We start from the raw sequence: 22115 nt of genomic DNA on the forward strand, positions 1-22115 counted from the left end.
TATGCATTATTATAGTGAATATAGAGGGAACCAAAACCATAAAGAGATGCTGAAAAGGTAATATTTTGTAATGGAGCGCATTCCCAAGGGCTTTATTTCGAATGATATGACAAGAAGTCCTTTGATTTTCGTATTTTTAGTTTTTCAGAACGTGACTTGAAGAAAACTCATCCTGTTCAGACGTCTACTCGACTCGATGTTTCTCTCTCCCTCTGTCTCTCTGCAGGGTGTGATCGACTACATCTTCTTCTCCAAGACCCACATGAGTGTTTTGGGCCTGCTGGGCCCGCTGGACAGCCAGTGGCTCATCGACAACAACATCACCGGCTGCCCCCACCCCCACATCCCCTCGGACCACTTCTCCCTGCTGGCCCAGCTGGAGCTGCACCCCCCCCTGCCCCACCCGCTCAACCCCCTCAACGGGCTGCACCTGCCAGTCCACAGGTAGTGCAGCCCGATGACCCCAACACACCCTGACCTCTCACCTCCACCCCCACCCACCCTTCAAACACTCTCCTCAGACCCCCCGTCCTTCTGCAGGACCCTGTACAGTCGACCGATCACGTTTTAAACTCAGACAAAACCCAACCCACCCCACCCTCCCGAAAGGAGTGAAGTATTTGCCCATTGTTGCTCCTTTTTTGTGTTTTTGCACACTGTAATGTTTTTTTTTGTTTTTTTTTTTTTTATCTATCTCTGTCTCCCCTTGAAGAGTTTGATACCAAATAGTGGGCTTGGGATTAATTTGCTGTGTCAAAGCCCCATGTCCTAATTTTTTTTTTTTTTTTTTTTTCTTAGAAATGATCATAACAGCTTGTAGATTCTGCTTCTACGTTGGCAATCATTAACTTTTTTTTTTTTTTTTTTTATGAAAGAATTCCACTACACTTCACGATAAATTTCAAATAATCTACAAATCTGCATTTGTTTTTGTTTTGTTTTGTTTTGTTTTTTTGCTTTGTGCTTTTTCGTTTTAACAATCACAAGGCTGTGGGATCATGAGCTTGTTTGAGAAAGGCAACATGATAACATAATTTTAACGCTGCGTCACAGCATCTTTGTTGTGTTAAAGAGTATGGTAACATCTTCGTAACACTACATCTGTGTTCAGTGAGGAAATTGGAAGATGAAATGACCTCACGCCTCAGCTGCGAGCTTTATGAATCTTTGCTCATAAATCTCGCGGCTCCCAGCTCTGCTAAATGTTGATGACACATTCACACAGCGCTGTTTGGACGTTACTACGCTGCTACTGCATTCACTTATTTGATTTTTTTTTTCCCACTTGTTTATGTTGCCAGTCTTGTACCTCTCAGCATCTCTTTCACAGGCCTTCATTATTTCCAAATATTCTAATTAACTTGGCAACCAGCAGTTTTGGCATATCAGTTTTGTTTTTTCTACTTGTTCATGCTCAGTTAATTCTGATTGATGCAGTTCATGAGTTTTACTGCAGCAATATGAAGTGTCAAACACCTAACGAGGAGGATCCCTAACTACTATTAGCATTTTAACCAAATCATTCCTCCTGCTTAATAAGTTGCTTTGAAAAAAATGATGTAATAGATGATATTTATTTGAAACACAACCCAGGCAATCACTAATATTGTGCTTTAGGTCTTTAGCTTTTGAAGCAGTGATTTTTTTTTTTTTTTTTTTTAACCTACCTACCATGTTAATGATGGTATTATCCTGTTTCCCAGCACGTGACTGGCCAAAGACTAATTACAAAGATTAATGACATATGCTCTGTCATTGTGAAACTATATTTATTTATTGGTATCTGAAACAATTGAGAGAGAATACTAAGGAGAATCACTTGGTGATTTCTGACCCAGAGCCGAATGTATTACTGAAGGCTCACCATGAAATTTGTTGTGACGGCCTTTCGATGCCAGATTCCCGTGTGTTACATGACTGACGTTAGTCTGACTAAAAGTGATAGCCCTTTATTTAAGTTGTATCTCAGGGCTATGCTATGCATTTAGCAGTACCTCTCAAACGAAGGACTTGTAGAGTCGTGACGTATGAGCAAAACCAAATAGGAAGCTATTGCTTTGAAACTACTTTATAAGCACAGGTCTGTCCAAGTGACTTGGATAATGTCTGTATGTTTCAGACGTAGTTGTTGTAGAAGTCTTTCTTCTTATCTCATGTTCGTTAAAACTACCTGCTGCACTCTTGCTCCATCCCCAGGATCTGCTTGGAGATTTCATGTTGGGCTCAGATGGTACAACAAACCACCTGGTCGTCAGTGTGATTGGATTATAGACAGAAAGAGTTTTAACGTGAAAGAATTCCCTGCAGTATTAATGAGGGATGGGCAGGATAACTGTGTGCAGGAGGACTTCGACAGTGGCTGCAACTGTACACATACATTTGTAGTGTTCAACATATCTGGCACACGTTACTTTACACTATAGTGCCTAGTTGGTGGATAATTAAGTAAGCCCTGACTCTTTGAGAGTGAGTTATTGTGTTATAAACTGGCGTTTGCTCTGTTTGGTATCTGAATAAAGCCATACATTTTGGGTAAACGGTGCCAACACACAACACGGCACACGGTAAACTACTCAGCTTTAAGCCGCAGTCAACCAATTTAACCGGCCTCAGCAGTCTCGGCTTTGCTTCATTTGCACATGATTTTACTCTAACAATGTTTAACGCTAACGAGTATGGCTCCAGTGTAGATGGTGTTTATGAAGTCAGCCTTTGTGAGCATTTTGAGGCCTATACTTCACTCCTAAATTCATTTCATGGGGTATTCTGATTTGTATGACAGTTGTATATAAGGAAAAATTGAAGTGTCTTTGGTGACTGGGCGTCTTTGACATCTGCGAGGGGAATGTACCGTTCTCCTACAAAGGGGTGTTTTTTGGGGGGTTTTGTTTTTTGGTCACAATTCAAAGATGTACGTGGTGGTGTACTTTTTTGCCCGTGCACTAAGCAGTCATATGTGAATACTCACCCTCCACTTGTCAACAATATTCTTGTAGAGACCCATTGTCTCCGTCGAACTTTGTTTTTCAATAGTGGGCATTTTCTGTCTCTAACTGAAATGCAGTCTTCAATTGGTACTTTGTACGATTCAGTATTACCGAGTTTTTGAAAGAAGAAAAAGATAAATATTCTAGATTTAAAAGCAAATTGTCTTGATGGCTTTTATTTCTCTACCGCAAATCGAAATGTCCTCTCAGAGTTGGTCTCGCTCAGAGATAATCCTCAATCTAAATTCTGTTTCGGTTTTGTTCCTCTTTCCAGCTGGTGTTTCCCCTCTTTAGTTTCCCCTCCCCAAAAAAAGGATTCCCAGATCCCTTCCGCTTCACCGTCTCTCTTCACACACATCTCATACAACATCCACAGCCCGTTTCTTTTTCGACCAGAACATTGAACTTCCGATATCCGCAGGCATTTGACCATTTTTTTTTTTGTAGAGCACACCTCACATACTTTTTCTACAAACAACGTGCCTAGTTTGTACAATTTCTCCAACAGCAGCACTGCCCATGAGACCGAGACGCTCAGAGAGAAACCCAGCGCCGTCGTCCATCCATCCACCCCTCCATCCATCCATTCACCCCTCCATCCTTTCCCAGCCATCCCATCCTGAACCAACCTTTGGGAATGAGATCATGAGGATTTGAACCTGAGTCGTGGGACTCGAGTTACCTTGTTCGCCTCAGAGTGGGTTCCAACAAGCCTCAGTCGCAGCGTTTTTGTGAAACCAGCTTTTTTGTACCTTTATGGTCAATGACAAATCATCCTCTTGTTTGCCATATTTTCTACCAACAAGGCTACCAGATCCACATCGATAGCTGAATGTCGGTGGGCGCACTACTGTGTAGCAATGCATTGGCGAGGATGCAAACTCTCACCTGTGTAGTCCAGTGTTTTCCCATGGTGAGTTTTTGTAGTTTCCCCTGCAGAGTGCTCGCTGTATCTTTCACAGGATTATCATTACCATCATCGCATGCAATTTTTGAATGTAAGAAGAAGAAGAAGAAAAAAAAAAAACCTTGTTTCCAGTTTCTGGTCATTGTTTTTTTATGAGTTGTGCATTCAGGTGTACTCCGTAGACATGTAACTGCAAGATGATTGCTGCATTAGGTTGTTAGCAAAGTCTTGGGTGGCCACTGAGATGCTAAGCCACCTTAGGGGAGAGTTAGGAGCATTTTGTATTTGCAGGTAACCTTTGTCAGGTGATCCTCCGTCTGCTCTACCTATCTTGAATTTGACTGCCTCCAACTAGGCTAGGTTGCTGCTTCTAACGCCAAGAAACATCATCTAAAAGACACTGGGTAGAACTTCAAAATGGCTTTATTCTAGCGTATTAGGAAAGCGGTGTAAGCATACAACATCCACCAAAGTGATCTGATATATAATACACTTAAAAGGACTAAAAGGATACACAAACAAAATACAGCTATGTGTGCAAACAGAATTGTGTTGGTACAAAATGCAAAGTAGGATCTGGACGATTTTTACTCGGTCCTGACTGTTTTTGCACATTTACAGTGCTTTAATCTGTATTCACTTGTTGCTGGAATAAGGCCATTTAATAGTAAACCGTTGCCTAATGAAAGCTTTGCCCTAAAAGGAGAAAGGCAGTAACTTGAGTTGTGGCAGAACAATTTGTGATTGAAATTGTTCAATTTCTTAGTCCGTTGTGGCTCAGTGGAGGATAAAAGAACTTTTTACTAATTGTACAAATAGCTTCATACCAGTCGGTTGGCTGGGCAATATAAAAAACGTCACTACCTTTGCTAAACAGCACAGAGGAAGAACGCTGGCTTGCCTTCAAAATTTTAATTTTGAGAAAAGGGCGTCTGAATATTCAAAAACAGTGAAAAGGACTAGTCATCTCTGTCACCTCTAAACAAAGCATTCATTTCTGTCAGCTACTTCCTCAAAAACCAGTTTCATATTGTTTTCAGTTGCTGCCTTCTGCCTTTGGTACAGCAAAGCCGCTCATTCATGTTCAGCAGGGGCAGTTTAACTGGGCGAGGATCCTCGGCCACCAGCAGTCGCCAACAACAAGGTGCTATATTTCTCAAGAGGTTTTAAAAGAACTGCACTTGTACCTGTATTTAAAAACTATGTCACACTTGTTGGCAGACTATAGATCTGTGGCTCTCGACGATGTGCCATGTCGGCTGGAGAGTCTGCAGGTTTTCAGTCCAAATCAAACTCCTGTCACAGATGAATTTACAGATTTGTGGAGGAGGAACTAATGGTTAGAATGAAAACACGCGGACTGTCCGGCCTCATTCGCACATGTTTGAGAAGTGCTAACCTCGACAGAGCAGGCTTTGTATTACAGAAGCCAAAGTGTGCATGTTTGACAGTTTAAATGTCAAGGGTGCAGAACTGCGGCAACCCAAACTACGCCTGCAGGAACGAGTGAAAGTTTGCCAACCGTAGGTGGCGGTGCTGACTTTGTTGTGTTCCTCTGACAAAACGAATATAGATGTAGCTGCTGCAGAGGTGCCATTTATTTTATTTTTTTGGAGAGCTTGCTGAGATGCTGCTGCGCTGTAGCTCAAGGCCCAAAGATGAAATGACTGGGGAAAATCAAGTTGTGCTCTCTTTAGCCACCGTAAGCCACAAGGTACAGTTACAGCACAATTATTCAGTTAAACTTAGAGGGAGGATGAAAGCATGTAGGCAGACGTCTGCGGTGGCTACCACTGTATTTGTTTTCTGAGCAGTTGCAGTATGTACACCTCAGTTGAAACCATACATGTTCAACAGCACTTGTATCATCTCTCCACACTCCCACTCTCCCCACTTCCTGTAGGCAATAAAAAATGTCATTTTTAAAGAGTTCTCTCATTTGTGCTTTTCTATTTTCTCGTGCAATGACAATAAATCTTATTACAGGATGCATGCAAGACACGTTTGCAGCAGATTGCTGATTTGATACATGTTCTTATGTACTCAATAATTGGGAAGGAAAAAAACTTTATTTTATGTATTTTGTGATTAAGACTCTTCACAATCACATGCAGTTACAATTTCTGTAATGTAACAGTGCAAATATATGTGGTATATAGCAATGAAATGACAACAAAAAAACAACTTTAAAACTGTCTTAATTTAGAAATCTTAATCTTTGTTAAGCATTCAGATCAGAATAACATTGAAAGTGATTGATATATGCTTACAAAGCTGTAACAGCGTGAATGCACCGTGTGAGCTTCTAATTTACATTGGGAGTAAAAAACTCTTAACACTGGTTTGTGAAGAAAGTGAATATTAAAAAGTCATAAAACGACATTTGAAAGTTAAGATGTTTCTGAGATTCAGTTAAAAACTGCTGCCATGAATTAGCAGTGTTGATCCACAGGCCCATGCACTGGAAGTTAATTTTTGGACATTGATGGGGCAGAGGGCAAGGTAGCGGTAGACGTGACATTCTTGGGAATCTGGTTGGAACTGTTTTTACACACAAACACAAACACACAAAAATAAGGACAAAGGCTGAGTAATTCTAATGAGGTGAGAGCAGCATGAAGGTGAAACAGTAGTCTCACCGCTAAACAAGCATGAGGGCTGGAAGTGTGTCAGTAATGAATCCCAAACAAGTGTATATTATGCATCCTTCAAAAAACATTTTCAGCTTAAAATGGTGTTTGCTGGTCATTCATTTTGCAGAAGAACTCTGTGAAACATTAGGTTTCACAGCAAGGAGGGAGTTAACAGGTCAAATTTGGAGGATCTGTTATACTCTTATAGAGGGGAAAATGCCACCATATGGGTAAGAACCTAAACTATGTGATTGTGATTGTGAAAGGAATGGACAAAAAATATTTACTTCTGCAAGGCTAGGGATTCCCTGAAGAACTTGTCGAGCCACTTTGCCTCTGGACTGATACAAATAGAGCGATTGTTCCTCTTGAGGGTGACTCTGGAGAAAAAAAAATGGATTATATTGTTTTTATCACTGGATCACATCAAACAAATGATTTCACACAACAAATTGTAATAGTATTTCAACAAAACGAAAAAGTTCACTACACTTTCATAAATTTCACCTTTAAGCATTTAGCAGATTCTCTCATCCGGAGCAAAATAGCACAATAATAAACTTCACTTCAGCCAATACGGTGGAGGTCAAAGGTCACAAGCTGATTAGATCCTGACAGTAGCTGTCAAAACATTACTGTGACCTCAGAACTATCATGCATCCGTAGCGCAGAGGAAACGAAAGCATTCGAAGGCAACAGAGAGGATGTTTTTTGACATTTGACTTTGAGGGGATATTCATTTGATGTAACAGTGAATGACTAATTCTCCCCAAAGTTTGTCTTTCCATACATCTGACACACTAGTCTCACTTGCTCACTTACATGATTTCAGTCTGGCGACAGCGTCCTCCAGGTTGATTAACCACAACTTTCCGGATGGCACGAGGAGGGATCCACACGCTGGTTGTCCGCTGGCAGATGCACCGATAGTTTGAGTGAGTTAATCCCAACGAGGAATTCACTGGGAACAATTTCAGTCAAAAGTCAGTCAGTGAATTTGCATTTAATACTGTGCTGTGCAAGAACAGTCTGGCTTTGTTAGGCTTCCTCATGACAACTCATTCTACCTCAATGCCACTAAAAAATTAGAGTCTTGTTCAAAACCCTAACCCTAACCCTAACTCTTGAAATTCTTGAAACAACTCTTGAAAACCTCAAAAATTCCATAAATCATATGATCAGCTTTTCCTGTCAACTATACGTTGCCTTTGTACTTTGTGCCTAACATGAATACGTGTCTCCACCCTGCCTCAGTCATTATAAGCATGGTGTTATCCAACTGCTTAAAAAAAAAAAAAACATACTTTTTAATCATTTTAGACCTATCTTCAAATGTCAATGTCTAACCCTAACCCTAACCCAAATCCCTTTAGGCTATTTTATTTGTAAACTTCACCGATTTCCACTGTATGCAGATGACATGCCACTGTACCTACCTAGAAATCCATCCAATCAGATCACCCTATCACCTCTCACAGCACGTCACACTGAAAAGCTCCAAGCTTATTATAGTTAAATGACTAGAAATCTGAAGTTATCCTATTTGGTCCACTTCGCCACACAAGCCTAATCCATAATCATAATTCTGTTTTAATTCCATTTTATTTTCTGTTGTTCCACTGATTTCTTTGTAAAGCATTTTTTGAAAAGTGTTCTACAAAAGTATTCTTCTTCTTCTTCTTCTTCTTCTTCTTCTTCTTCTTATTATATACATTTACTTTAATCATGTATAGTTGCACATATAGCATGACAGATTAAAAAGTGGGCATTTTATGTTTTTCAGCTTCAGTGGAAATACACACTACCTGGCTGTCAAAATGTAAATATTTTTGGTAAGGATTAATTTTCCTTTAATTTTAACTTTACCTCCTAATATTACAAATATACAAAAAAAAAGGGGACAAGAAAAAAAAGTAATACTGTGAAATTTAAAACAAACAAACAAACAAACAAACAAAGTAGCAGTAGCAAATGTGTAAACATCTTGCCCCAAAAGGAAGGGGGTAGTTTATGCTAATTTGAACCCAGATTATAAAGCATAGTGAATGCTATTACATTACACATCTGGTTGGAAGACAAAACAATCTCACCATGCAGGCTGATGATGCAGCAGAGAATCCAAGCAGCCAGAGGAAGAAGACTTGGTTTGATTGACATCTTGGTGGCTCTGTTGATGTTTCACGGACAGCAAGGATGTGACAGTCTAACAGTGAATAGTGTCACTGCTGCTTATAAATCTGCAAATGAGGAAGTGTTTGTGTTTGTGCGTGGTGGGGGGAAAGCCTCTACTTTTTCCAGTATTACAGAAAACATGCAAAAATTGTTGTTTACTTGAATTATGCCTTCCTACTTTGCTGAGTTGGACTTTCCAAATAGCTCACTCTTGCTTTTATCTATTACGCACTCTCTTCACTCCACTGGACTTTACTGTCTACACAATTTTCGATTTCTCTAAAGGTGCTAAATTTGAAACAGCTCCTTGACCAATGGTTCAGTCTAGACCTGCTTACTCTTCAGTAACTACCCACCAATATTAAACAAGGTAGTGTCATCCTGACTGTTTTTTTTTATGAACTTCAACTTTTAAAGTAGCTCAGTCTGGTTTTACAGTGCTGCACAGTATGGAGACAAATCTTTGAGATCGCTGTATTATCTTTTTGTGATAAAAGCCATTTTCTTGTGAAATGTTGATTATTTGCAGCCTGTAGTCTATAACTCCAGCAGCTGTCAAGTGAATCAAGCTTCATAAGAGATGTTAAAGGGGCATACTGGTTATGAGGATGCAGTGTCTTGAGATTGAAATCATTCTTTGCTGGTACTGGATAACATATGAGAATATGAAAAATACAGAATAAATTGATGAAGGGGGATGTCTGTGACGGCTATCACTATACAGCCTTTGTTTTCTGAGCAGTTCCAGTGTGTGCACCTCTGAAACCATACATGTTCAACAGCACTTGTATCATCTCTCCACACTCCCAATAAAACAAATGTCATTTTTGAAGTCTTCTGTCTTTTATTTTCTTTTGTGATCAACAGATCACTGACATGATACAGGGGTTATAGCAATTCCAATATAAAATGCTGAATGCAAGCTACACAACACATTGCAGAATTGATATGGAGTTTGATATACATCCTATCTAGCCAAAAAATATTGTAAACATGTCTAAATTTCTGTGCATCGTATGTGATGCACAGAAATAAACTCAGGAATACTGAGCTATTTGTGAAAGCATTCAGACTAAAATAAAACTGTAGCAAAACAGTGTGAGCACATTGTGTAAGTTCCTATTACATATGGAAAATTTTCATGAAGTACTAATACAGCATTGCACCTACAATTCTTTCATAGGTTCACACAAAAAAGGCAAATTCATTTTGGGCATTTAAGCCAATGACAGCAAGCTGAAGGGAGTAAATATGATTTTAGCAACTACTGCTTCATTTAGAAACTGTTAACAACACTGGTTTGTACAGAAACTGAGTAGAACAAAAGTCACAAAATCATTAAAGGGCATCTTGAAACGTGAGATTTTTTTTTTCTCAAAAAGTCAGCCAAAATAGCCATGACCAGTGCCTTCACCTGTTGTTAATACACAGTTTCATGCACTGGAATGAAGCCATTCTGTATCCAGAAGACTTTATCTGAAGTTAGTTTGTGAAATCTGGGATGGTAGTGGGTGAGACAGTGGTAGAGTTGAGGGTCTCCGTCCTCAAACGGCTCCTGTTTAAAAAAAAAAAAAAAAAAAAAAAAGATGGCAAAGGAAAATGTGAACAATATAAATATGACTTCTATTTTCCCTGAGGCTTCAGATAAAAAACAGTCAGTTGTCACAGACCCTCCATCTGATTAGGGTTTGTCTCAGACTACTCCCTGTAAGGAGATTTGTGTTCTTACCTTCTGCATGATTTAAAATCTGTAGCAACAGTTGTACGGAGGAGAAAAATTACCTCTGCTGTTCTTGCAGTTTCCTGATGAAATTGACCCAAGGTGCCTCTGGATCCATGCAAACAGGGGGGCCATTCTTCCTGGTGACTCTGTGAGGGGGAAAAAAATGTTTTTTATCACTGGGTCACATCAGACAAATGACTTTAAAAACAGCGTTTCAGTTGAGCTACAAGTGATTTTCATAAGGTTAACTTTGTCACATTTAAGCATTCAGCTAATAGCTGACTGTGTCTTTCTCTACATATGATGCTCCAGTCTTACTTACATGATTTCAACCTGGCGACAGTTTCCTCCAGGGGGAATAACCTCAATTTTCTTGATATCACGCAGAGGGACTGGGGTCTTGGTTGTCTGTAGACAGATGCACCGATGCCTTCTTCCAGTTTGTGCCATGGCAGAATTCGCTGGGAACAGTTTAAATCTAGATCAAAGCTTTTGCTTTTGCATTTGCATAAATTAATGCTAATACATTTAATGCTGTGGTGCTTGAGAACAGTCTGACTTTGTGAGGCTTCCTGACAACAACTCATGAAAAATAAGTTCAAATGCTGAGGTGCTCATAATAAATCACTTTTACCACATAGCACTCCACTCAGTAGCAATGGAGTAGGTCTATTATAAATATCAAAATTAACAATGTCTGGCATGTCAGGTATGAATATTAAAACACAAACACACACAAAACCTTCATATTGTTCAGTTTGAGTTGAAATGCAAAATGTCTTTCTTTGCGAATGTAACATTTTTTATAAAAGGATTAGTTTCGTTAACTATAATTGCAAAACTGACAAGAATATCAAAATAAGAGAGGAAAAGACATAAAGTGTGAGGTTAAGAATGAAAAGAAAAAGGAAGAAGAGCAACAAATGGGCTCTGACCCCCACAAGAGAAACAGTATAGTGCCAGTTTGAAAGTAGATTACAAAGTTGTTATGTAATTACACATCTGGTTAGAAGACAAAACTATCTCACCATGCAGGCTGATGATGCAGCAGAGAGCCACAGCAGCCAGGAGGAGACGTGGTTTGATTGACATCTTGGTGGCTCTGTTGATGTTTCAGGACCAGCGAGGATGTGACAGTCTGACAGTGAATGGAGTTGCTGCTGCTTATAAAGCTGCAAATAAGGAAGTCATTTGTTTGTATGTGTGTGCATGTGCGTGTAAAGGTGGAGGGGATTCTACCTTTTTGACAGAAAAAAATGCAAAATGGTTCATTTTAATTCTGGGCCCCAACTTAATGAATTAAGGTTGGACTTTTCTTTCAGATGGCCTATTTTCATTGTCTTACCCAGCAGACATTTTCTTCCCTTCAATCCTATGACTGACATTTGTTACATAATATCATTTTTCACCTACTAATTAGACTGTCTGCACAATTTTCCATTTCTCGAATCTTTCCCATTATTCCAATATTTTTGGCAATTTTAGATGTAATAAGTGAGATTTGAGGTTTCCAGGACATGTTTTCATCTGTAAGTACACCAAGAAAATGAGTTGATTTGACTCTAGTTATTGGCATATTATCAATAATTACAGTTATATTTACAGGGTTCTTCTTATAACTTTGACCAAATAAAATAACATTAGTTTTCTTAATGTTGAGTGAAAGTTTGTTGATTTTGAACCTTTTTTTTTTTTTTTTTTTCAATTCTTTATTTACAACATTCATGACAGTTATTGGGTTTTGATGTGAATAAAACAAACTAGTATCATCTGATAACTGATCGGATACATTTGACAAATCATTAATATATATAAGGAATAGTAATGGCCCCAAGACTGATCCCTGAGGAACACCACATTTTGCCACAAGGGGAGAAGAATTTACTCCTTTAAATGTGGCAAACTGTAGTCTGTTCTCCAAGTAGCTAGAGAACCACAATAAAGCCTGCGTAACTAGTCCCAAATGTTTAAACTTCTGTAAAAAAATATAATGATCCACAGTGTCAAATGCCTTTGACAAGTGTAGAAAAATTCCTATTGTAGATTGATTGTTATCCTTTGCTTTATATAGCTCATTAGTAAGATGTGTTATGGCCATATACGTAGAATGAGATTTCCTGAAACCATATTGATGTTGGTTTAATATTTCATTCTCATCAAGATGCCTCAGCAATCTGTTGTACGCTAACTTTTCAAGAATCTTAGAAATGGTAGGGAGAAGAGAAATGGGTCTATACTTGGTAAATATGGTTGGATCCTCAGCTTTATAAATGGGGATAATTTTTGCTGTTTTTAATTGCTGCGGTACAATATCTTGACTAAATAAATTAACATAAAATAACATAAATTAAATATATGGGTTAATTGTTCGGCAATGGAATCAGAGATCACTTTAAATAATTCTGCATTGACATTGTCTAATCCAGGAGCTGAATTTTTCAGGGATCCTAGTATCTGACACACTTCAATGGAGGTGATGGGGCTCAAATGAAAAACACCTATAGGTGGTGTTTTCATAAATTGGAGGGGACTTTCATTGACCTCAGGGATTTTGGATGCCAGTTCTGGTCCAATTTCAGTAAAAAATGTATTAAAGTTGTGGGCTATTGCTAAAGGATCCTTTATTAGTGATCCATCAACTTTAAATTCATTGGGGAGAGATTTGTATTTCCTTTTATTAAGAATAAGATTAATGACTTTCCAGAGTGCGCTCATATTATTTTTACTCTCTGTCAGTTTTGTACTGTAATAATATTTCTTAGCCCCTCTTATAATATGATTTAATTTGTTTCTGTATTTTTTCAATTCATTTAGATGAAACGGGATGGGATTCAAGAGAAAGGTTTTGTACATTTTGTTTCTTTCGAAGGGATTTGACAATTATGTCCAGGAATGAATTAACATGTTTATTTTTTACAGAATCAATTATATTAATGTTAAAGTCTCCCATTATATAACAGTTCTTCTTTTCCTTAGATAATATATCAAGTACATCAGTCAGGTGAGAATTAAAGTCACTTATACTCAAACGTGGTGGCCTATAGATACATCCAATGATGACATGATTTCCTGTCTCAGTGAAAACACTCTCACCTGAAGTGGTTGTAAAACATTTTTCTAAATCATCTCTCTCTTTGTATTCCAGTCTAGAATTGAGATACAGGGAGATACCTCCACCCACTTGATCATCTCTACGTCTATATACATGGTTAAAATGATCAATACTATACAATTCGGCATTTTCATTGTTTAACCAGGTTTCTGATATCCCAATCGCAGAGAAAGAATAATCCAGATTAGAGAGGGAGAGTGTGAGTAAGTCAGTGTTCTTTGGGATACTGCGTGCATTGATGTGCATGAAAGAAAGGTAATTTTTCTTTTTAAATTGTCCACTTATAGATTTAAAAGCATCATCTAAAAAAAGTTACAATCAGATAAAAGTGTTTGGTTCAACTCAGAAAAACAGTTAATATCTGGGTCATTACTGTGTAATAGATCACTGGAAAGTGAGTCATCCCTGTTAGTAACACAAATAGGATCGGGGGTAATTAAATTGTTCGAATTTACCTTGCAGTCAGTGTAATTAGAAGGTAATTGGTCCATGTCCATTGATGGACTTGAGTGACACGGCAGCAAGTACATTTTCCTAAGTTAGGTGGGCCCAGGCTTAGGTTTGATGATGAGGCGGTCATAACTGATGATGGCGTAGTTCCCCTTCACTCTGGCCTCCTTCATGGCAGGATAAGCTCAGCTCTTTTCTTGCGGACAGGGTCAGAGAAATCCTCATTGATGTAGATTTCTATCTTCCTGAGATGAGCTCTGGCTTTGGAGAGGATGAGATCTCTGTCCTTAAATCTCAGTAGTTTCACGACCACTGGCCTGGGTTTATCAGCATTCTGGAACTTTCCATTTCGATGAGCCCGCTCAATTTCGATGGTTTTGGAGTCCAGCTTGAGTTTGTTTGTAAACATCTTGCATACCTTGCTTTCAGTATCAGCCCATGTTTCAGATGCAGAATCAGGGCCTAATCCGTCTATGATAATGTTATTTCTGTGGCTTTGATTATCCCGGTAATCCACTTCAGCAAGAAAATCATTTTGTGGGAGGACCTGTTTCTGAGCTGAAACAGCAGTTTGGATTTCAGCTTCTAGCTTATCCTTTGTAAGCTTTAGGTTATCAAGTTCCTTCTGTGAGAACTGTAGACTTGTTCTCAGGTCTTGAATCTCCCTTACTAGCCCATCAGTTCTTGTGTTGGCAGAATCTAACACAATTTTAGTGAAAGACTTAAAACTTGGCTCCATTCGATCAAGCATCTGGTCATAAAATTATTTTTGCTGACCAAGGACCTCCTGTAGTACCTCCCAAGTAACAAAGTCTTCGTCCTTTGGGGCCTTTCTATTTCTTTGTGATGAACGTCTTGGGGTCATCGTGGATGGACAATCGGAAGTTGGAATCCTGAAGGCCTGGAGGAAGCCTGAGCTTAATGGTAGCTTGGGCTGGCTGGTTTGTTTCTTTGGTTAGTATCTTTCTGATGGACAAATATTTCTCAGGGCATTTTTTCATATGGACAATTACACTTCAGTGCAATATTTTTAATGGAGGTATGGTTTCTTTAGGCCCAGGGTGTGTGGCCCAGTACCGGGAGACACCCCTGGGATGAGGAGAAATTAATTACCTCCTATTTGTGCAATAATCCTCCCCCCCCCCTCCCAGCTGCTACAATGTTTCTGTTTACACTGTTTATCCTGTCGTATGGACAATACATTACAGTGCAATATGTTTATGGAGTTATAGTTTCTTCAGGCCCAGGGTGTGTGGCCCAGTACCGGGAGACCCCCTGGGATGAGGAGAATTACCTCCATTGTGAAATACTCTCCACCCTGCTGCTACGACGTTTCTGCTGTTTACACTGTTTATTCTGTTGTTTACATTCTGTCTTATCTATTTATTCTCTATTGCACTCATTATTGTATAGCTCTTGTTTTTTAGCACTAGTTATATAGATTATATTGCACTAGTTATATAGACTATATTTTAATTATTTAAACTGCCCCACAATTCCATCTCTGTTGTAATCCGGAAGCCAAGCAACAACATTTCGTTGCCAAAATCTCACTGCTGTGTTTTTTTGTGCAATGACAATAAAGAAAGTCTAAGTCTAAGTCTAAGTTACTGGGTAGAAATGTGAAGGATTGCCAAGATATTTGATAGATATCTCCAACACTCACTCACCCTGTATACTCTAGGGTTGGGTCCGATACACCGATGCGACCGGATAACCTATTTTACGGGCGAGAGATACGGCTGTATCGGTAGCAGACTCCTCAATCGATACGAAATCCGCCATGAATCCTTAGATGAATCGATTGTAGAGTTGTGGATCGGATATCGCGAGACTATGAATCGGTTGCCTGAGGCTTTACAGTTTTCATCTCTAAACAACGCGAGAGCTCACGAAAGGACTCTCCCGCATGCTCCGTAACGTTAAGGGGCTTTCACATAGCGTGTGCTCGGCGCAGACCTCGGCCACCACAGCCATTCATTGTGTATGTGATCGCGGGACGCGAGGGCGCACCCGTCCGCGCCGAGAAGGGCGCAGCGCGGAGCTGGTTCGCGCCCTGTGAGGTCAAATCTGGGTGGCACAACCCCTCCAGTCGTTTCACCTGCACCTGCACCACCAAGAAAAAAATTTACAACAACTGCACTGGCACCGTACGAGTCCAAAAGGCAAAGAAACTTTCCAGCTACAGCAGCGCACTGACATAGATTGTGAAACAAAGCGAAGAGGTGCCACTCTGCTGTATATATGCTACCATGTATCACGGGCTGACAGCAGCACACTGGCTTAGCTTGTTTATTCAGAGAAGAGGTATCACTTTGGCTTATTTTTCATATTCAATCTATGTTATCACAGGAATGCTCCTGCTCATTCATTGTTGAATTGTTAGGTCTGTTTGATAAGTAATTTACATTTTTAAAACAAATAATAATCTAAACATATTGTTAAATTATTTAACATATTGTTAAATTATTGGAGTCAAACTTACTGGTAAACATCTACTCCTTCAAGATAATTTATTATGTTCTACAACTCATAATCATACACTAACACTAAATAGTGAGTGTTTGAGAAGCATATTTCCTCTGTGCTACAAAAGATCTGAAGTAAAAAGTGCTCTCTTGTTGTCACGGGTCTGGACAGAACCGCCACTGGTTCCGAGCCCAGACCGCAGTCCATCATTTGGTGATGCCCAGTCTACATCAACAAATGTTAACTATCGTATTGTTTTTAGGGTTGTATCGAATCGTATTGTTCTTAAACCGTATCAAATCGTATCGTTCTTAAACCGTATCGAATCGTATCGTTCTTAAACTGTATCGAATCGTACCGAATCGTTCTCTATTAAAAATATATCGTTTCTGTGTCGAATCGTAACCCGTGTATCTAGATATGTATCGAATCGGCCTCATGCCAGAGATTCCCAACCCTAGTATACTCACTGCATGCTCACTGCAGTGATTATTAAGTTTTTGTGCCAAAATATTCTTTATAGTTTTACCAATCAAGAGGGATGTCTGCAAAGGCATTCTTCTTCCCTATGCTTGTTCATTTCCTTGAGTCAAACCGATGCCTGAAATTGTCAAGCGAGGGCCCCTTAGTCATTTAACAGTGTCAGTGAAAACCAAAGGCAACTGTGCTTCTCAGTTAGAGCTATGGAACAGCCTTTCTGAGGAAATGAGGTCTGCTACCTCAGTGTCCGTACCTGTAGCGCTTTTAAAGACATTGTTACCCCATTGTTGTGCACATTAATGGTGAGCTCAGAAGTTATTAGGCAAGAAGATTGTGAGCCCAATGTTGTAAGCCTTAGTACATTCACTACATTCACATCTGTCATGTTTGGTGGTGGTGGTGGTGGTGGTGGTGTGTGTGTGTATGTGGGTGGGTGTGTGACAGATATTGATATCTGAGTCAATATCAGTATAGAGTGCCATTGAGACTTCCCAATGTCACACAAAAAAAGATGAGATTTTCCACTGAACTCCATATCCATTGTATAAAGTAGACCTTAAGCTGTTAGAAATGCATGTTGGTCAAGCTCCTGCACCTTTTATAAATTGACTGCAAGCATAGCGAATTGCAAAATGTGTCCACCCTGTCATGGGACAATTTCTAAATAGAGTAAATATGTTCTAATCATATATTGATTACAAAATGTACATTTTCAGAAAGGTATTTGGTCCCTCGTTCAGGAATATATTTTAGTTTCTGGAAAACATCTCTCAAAAATACAGAAATTATGGAAAAATATGTTTGTATATGTAAAATCTGTGAAAGTTGTACTTTCTTTTCTGAATAAACTCTATAAATAAAGGTATCTGGTCAAACTTTGAAATAATACTGTTTGGCCCTAATCTCTTCAGAGCAAAATCACACAAAAGGTTTTGATAACTTGTGAAAATAATAATTTATTCACGTAAAACATGAACACGACGGGGTGGACAATGACATGACGGGGTGGACCTTGGCATGACAGGGTGGACAATAGTGAAGTGCCTCATATATATTTAAAGGAAACAATGTTACGGTTTTGTCAACAAATGTTTTTTTGTCAAAACATGACTTTTTTCACCTACTGTATTTTGAATTGTGCACAGGTAGGCTACATTTGGAAATGACACTCAACAACAGCAAAAATAAATAAATAAAACCTTCAACTAGACGAAAAAAACAAGATTAATATAAACAAAACAAAAACATGTTGGTCCCTAAATGTAGGCCTATCACAAAAAAACACTGAAAAACTTATAAAACTTTTATAAAACTAGACTTGATGACGGGGTGGACAATGACAGGGTGGACATTTTTGGCTGAAGTTTGCATTTAATGAGCACATGTTGGGCCATTAGCTAGCAACATGTATCCGTTAGGAAGGTGACTCTGTATACTTTAACAAACATATTTTGAATTTCTGAAAAGCATTTATATAGATTCATTTTTTGCAATGACAGGGTGGACACATTAAGATTGAACACATTCAAGTTCAATCATAAAATGATGAAAATGTCAAAATATAAATGTTGATATGTACTCTCTCTGCAGGAGCTATTCTTCACTCCATTTGTAAAAGACAAAGCAGTGGTAGTGATGTCACTGATTACAGCAGGTGGTTTCTTTTAGTGGCAGTAACCACCTAATGACGGGGTGGACAGCAAATCTAGGGACACATGCAAAACGTTTATTATTATTATGAAATTAGACCATAAATGATCCAATTGACTCATTTTATTCAAGTACTTGATGAGAGCAACAAGAGCATGTAAAAGGTTTGTACATTGTATATCATTTATCTACTTATTTCACTCAGTGAAGTTAGTAGAGAGGAGTTTGGGACATGGCAAAATCACATGCATCTAATCATAGAACATTTTTTTTAAATATGAAAAACACCCTTTTAAAGATGTATCTCTGTACCAATGTGTGTTTAAATGTTTGGCCATTTATAATAAACCCTCAGAGTTTTGTTATTTTGCAAATTTTTCATGAAAAGTGATTGATTTCTGCCTGGGACACCAAATGGTACCCTATATTGATATTGACTCATCTGCCAGCCAGCAGCTGCATCATTTTTTATGAGCTGGAAGATTTTACCAAAACTGCACCTCAGCTGAAACCATACATGCTCAGCAGCACTTGTATCATCTCTCCACACTCCCCAAAAACAAATGTCATTTTTGAAGTCTTCTGTCTTTTATTTTCTTTTGTGATCAACAGATCACTGACATGATACAGGGGTTATAGCAATTCCAATATAAAATGCTGAATACAAGCTACACAACACATTGCAGAATTGATATGGAGTTTGATATACATCCTATCTAGCCAAAAAATATTGTAAACATGTCTAAATTTCTGTGCATCGTATGTGATGCACAGAAATAAACTCAGGAATACTGAGCTATTTGTGAAAGCATTCAGACTAAAATAAAACTGTAGCAAAACAGTGTGAGCACATTGTGTAAGTTCCTATTACATATGGAAAATTTTCATAAGGTACGAATATAGCATTATTCTGCACCTACAATTCTTTCATAGGTTCACACAAGAGAGGCAAATTCATTTTGGGCATTTAAGCCAATGACAGCAAGCTGAAGGGAGTAAATAGGATTTTAGCAACTACTGCTTCATTTAGAAACTGTTAACAACACTGGTTTGTACAGACACTGAGTAGAACAAAAGTCACAAAATCATCAAAGGGCATCTTGAAACATTAGATTTTTTTTCCCAAAATTCAAAATAGCCATGATCATTGCCTTCACCTGTTGTTAATACACAGGTTCATGCACTGGAATGAAGCCATTCTGTATCCAGAAGACTTTATCTGAAGTTAGTTTGTGAAATCTGGGATGGTAGTGGGTGAGACAGTGGTAGAGCTGAGGGTCTCCATCCTCATACGGTTCCTGTTAAAAAAAAAAAAAAAAAAAAAAAAAAAAAAAAGATGGCAAAGGAAAATGTGAACAATATAAATATGACTTCTATTCTCCCTGAGGCTTCAGATAAAAAACAGTCAGTTGTCACAGACCCTCCATCTGATTAGGGTTTGTCTCAGGCTACTTCCTGTAAGGAGATTTGTGTTCTTACCTTCTGCATGATTTAAAATCTGTAGCAACAGTTGTAATGAGGAGAAAAATTACCTCTGCTGTTCTTGCATTCTCCTGATCAAATTGAGCAAAGGTGACTCTGGATCAATGCAAACAGGGGAGCCATTGTTCCTGGTGACTCTGTGGAGAAAAAAAAAAAATTATCACTGGATCACATCAAACAAATGACTTTAAAAACAGCGTTTCAGTTGAGCTACAAGTGACTTTCATAAGGTTAACTTTGTCACATTTAAGCATTCAGCCAATAGCTGACTGTGTCTTTCTCTACATATGATGCTCCAGTCTTACTTACATGATTTCAACCTGGCGACAGTTTCCTCCAGGGGGAGTAACCTCAATTTTCTTGATATCACGCAGAGGGATCAGTCTCTTGGTTGTCTGTAGACAGATGCATCGATGCCTTCTTCCAGTTATTCCCATGGCAGAACTCGCTGGGAACAGTTTAAATCTAAATTAAAGCTTTTGCTTTTGCATTTGCATAAATTAATGCTGATACATTTAATGCTGTGGTGCTTGAGAACAGTTTTGTGAGGCTTCCTGACAACAACTCATGAAAAATAATTTCAAATGCTGAGGTGCTCACTTTTATCTGTCATGCTTGCATAGCACTCCACTCAGTAGCAGTGGAGGAGGTCTATTATAAATATCAAAATTAACAATGTCTGGCATGTCAGGTATGAATATTAAAACACAAACACACACAAGACCTTCATGTTGTTCGGTTTGAGTTTAAATACAAATTGTCTTTCTTTGCGAATCTAACATTTTTTATAAAAGGATTAGTTTTGTTGACTGTAATTGCAAAACTGACAAGAATATAAAAATAAGTGAGGAAAAGACATAAAGTGTGAGGTTAAGAATGAAAAGAAAAAGGAAGAAGAGCAACAAATGGGCTCTGACCCCCAAAAGAGAAACAGTATAGTGCCTGTTTGAAAGTAGATTACAAAGCTGTTATGTAATTACACATCTGGTTAGAAGACAAAACTATCTCACCATGCAGGCTGATGATGCAGCAGAGAGCCACAGCAGCCAGGAGGAGACGTGGTTTGATTGACATCTTGGTGGCTCTGTTGATGTTTCAGGACCAGCGAGGATGTGACAGTCTGACAGTGAATGGAGCTGCTGCTGCTTATAAAGCTGCAAATAAGGAAGTGTGTGTGTGTGTGTGTGTGTGTGTGTGTGTGTGTGTGTGTGTGTGTGTGTGTGTGTGTGTGTGTGTATGTGTGTGTGTGTGTGTGTGTGTGTGTGTGTGCAAAAATGGTTAATTTTAATTCTAGGTTCCTACTTTATGTGTTAAAGCTGGATTTTCCTTTCAAATGGGTTATTTTCATTGTTTTACTGAGCAGATATTTTCTTCCCTTCAATCCTATGAATGACATGTTGCATCATATCAGTTTTCACCCACTGATTATACTGTCAACTTCTCCAAATCTGCTAAACTAGGCACAGCTCCTTGTCCACTGGCTAAAGTCTGGGTCTTCTTACCCTTAGGTAACTACCAACCAATGTCCAAACTCTCCTTCTTACTGAACGCCTTAGAGAAGATCGTCTCCAAACTGTTATCTTTTATGACACCATAGACCATGAAATAGTGCTTTAAAGTCTTGAATGTCATGAGAGTAGTCATGCATACCACATTCAACCAGTTCTGATGCTACCTCACTGACAGAAAATTCTCTTGTTTGAGGGAAAGCCCTTGCTCCCTCAACATATTTCACTTGTGGCGTTCCCCAAGGCTCGGTTTTAGGCCCCCTTTTATTTTCAATTTAATTGCTTAATTTTGGGAACATATGCAGTATGTCTCCTTTCATTGCTATGCTGATAGCACATAGCTATGGATGAAAAAAAAAAAAGTTTCCTACCTTTAAAATATTCCACAGTTCAAGTGGATTTAGCCTCACATCATTCCCACAGAAGGCTTCATCACTACAAATGCATGCTGCAGTCATGCAGGTTGTATGCTGCTTTGTTCACACCCAAAGAACTTTACATTATGTTCCAGTCGAGATCCTGACGTTTCCAAACATACCAAG

At 38.8% G+C, this 22115-nt stretch overlaps 4 protein-coding genes across 4 annotated transcripts in view; 1 reads left to right on the forward strand and 3 right to left on the reverse strand.

The window, feature by feature from the left end:
* The window catches only part of cnot6l (CCR4-NOT transcription complex, subunit 6-like), a 28798-nt gene extending 22977 nt beyond the window's left edge, over positions 1–5821 (forward strand). The window contains exon 12 of the mRNA XM_030059640.1: positions 227–5821. Coding sequence (XP_029915500.1) covers positions 227–448 — 222 coding nt within the window. The 3' untranslated portion in view covers positions 449–5821. The remainder of the gene's footprint in view (positions 1–226) is intronic.
* Positions 5822–5952: 131 nt separating this feature from the next.
* Positions 5953–8700, reverse strand: LOC115364950 (interleukin-8-like). The gene is made up of 4 exons (XM_030059642.1): positions 8618–8700; positions 7350–7488; positions 6815–6907; positions 5953–6435 (listed from the first exon to the last, which is right to left on the reverse strand). The coding sequence occupies exons 1-4, from the start codon at positions 8682–8684 to the stop codon at positions 6363–6365; spliced, it is 372 nt and encodes a 123-aa protein (XP_029915502.1). The 5' UTR covers positions 8685–8700; the 3' UTR covers positions 5953–6362.
* Positions 8701–9523: 823 nt separating this feature from the next.
* LOC115365644 (alveolar macrophage chemotactic factor-like) lies at positions 9524–11546 on the reverse strand. The gene is made up of 4 exons (XM_030060744.1): positions 11451–11546; positions 10745–10883; positions 10482–10568; positions 9524–10254 (listed from the first exon to the last, which is right to left on the reverse strand). Exons 1-4 carry the CDS (start codon positions 11512–11514, stop codon positions 10182–10184), a joined length of 363 nt encoding a protein of 120 aa, XP_029916604.1. The 5' UTR covers positions 11515–11546; the 3' UTR covers positions 9524–10181.
* Positions 11547–19287: 7741 nt separating this feature from the next.
* LOC115365652 (C-X-C motif chemokine 2-like) lies at positions 19288–21171 on the reverse strand. The gene is made up of 4 exons (XM_030060755.1): positions 21076–21171; positions 20375–20513; positions 20116–20202; positions 19288–19881 (listed from the first exon to the last, which is right to left on the reverse strand). Exons 1-4 carry the CDS (start codon positions 21137–21139, stop codon positions 19809–19811), a joined length of 363 nt encoding a protein of 120 aa, XP_029916615.1. The 5' UTR covers positions 21140–21171; the 3' UTR covers positions 19288–19808.
* Between the last annotated feature and the right edge of the window lie 944 nt (positions 21172–22115).

Source organism: Myripristis murdjan, chromosome 9 (assembly GCF_902150065.1).
Source record: "Myripristis murdjan chromosome 9, fMyrMur1.1, whole genome shotgun sequence".
NCBI lineage: Eukaryota > Metazoa > Chordata > Actinopteri > Holocentriformes > Holocentridae > Myripristis > Myripristis murdjan.

Coding starts and splice junctions, on each gene's coding strand:
- LOC115365652 (XM_030060755.1), bottom strand. CDS start 21,139: ATGTCAATCAAACCACGTCTCCTCCTGGCTGCTGTGGCTCTCTGCTGC. Junction 20,514..21,075: donor CTGCATCATCAGCCTGCATG/GTGAGATAGTTT, acceptor AACTGTTCCCAG/CGAGTTCTGCCATGGGAATA. Junction 20,203..20,374: donor TGTCGCCAGGTTGAAATCAT/GTAAGTAAGACT, acceptor TTTTCTCCACAG/AGTCACCAGGAACAATGGCT.
- LOC115365644 (XM_030060744.1), bottom strand. CDS start 11,514: ATGTCAATCAAACCACGTCTCCTCCTGGCTGCTGTGGCTCTCTGCTGC. Junction 10,884..11,450: donor CTGCATCATCAGCCTGCATG/GTGAGATAGTTT, acceptor AACTGTTCCCAG/CGAATTCTGCCATGGCACAA. Junction 10,255..10,481: donor AAACTGCAAGAACAGCAGAG/GTAATTTTTCTC, acceptor TTTTTTAAACAG/GAGCCGTTTGAGGACGGAGA.
- LOC115364950 (XM_030059642.1), bottom strand. CDS start 8,684: ATGTCAATCAAACCAAGTCTTCTTCCTCTGGCTGCTTGGATTCTCTGC. Junction 6,908..7,349: donor TGTCGCCAGACTGAAATCAT/GTAAGTGAGCAA, acceptor TTTTTTCTCCAG/AGTCACCCTCAAGAGGAACA. Junction 6,436..6,814: donor GAATCCCTAGCCTTGCAGAA/GTAAATATTTTT, acceptor GTGTAAAAACAG/TTCCAACCAGATTCCCAAGA.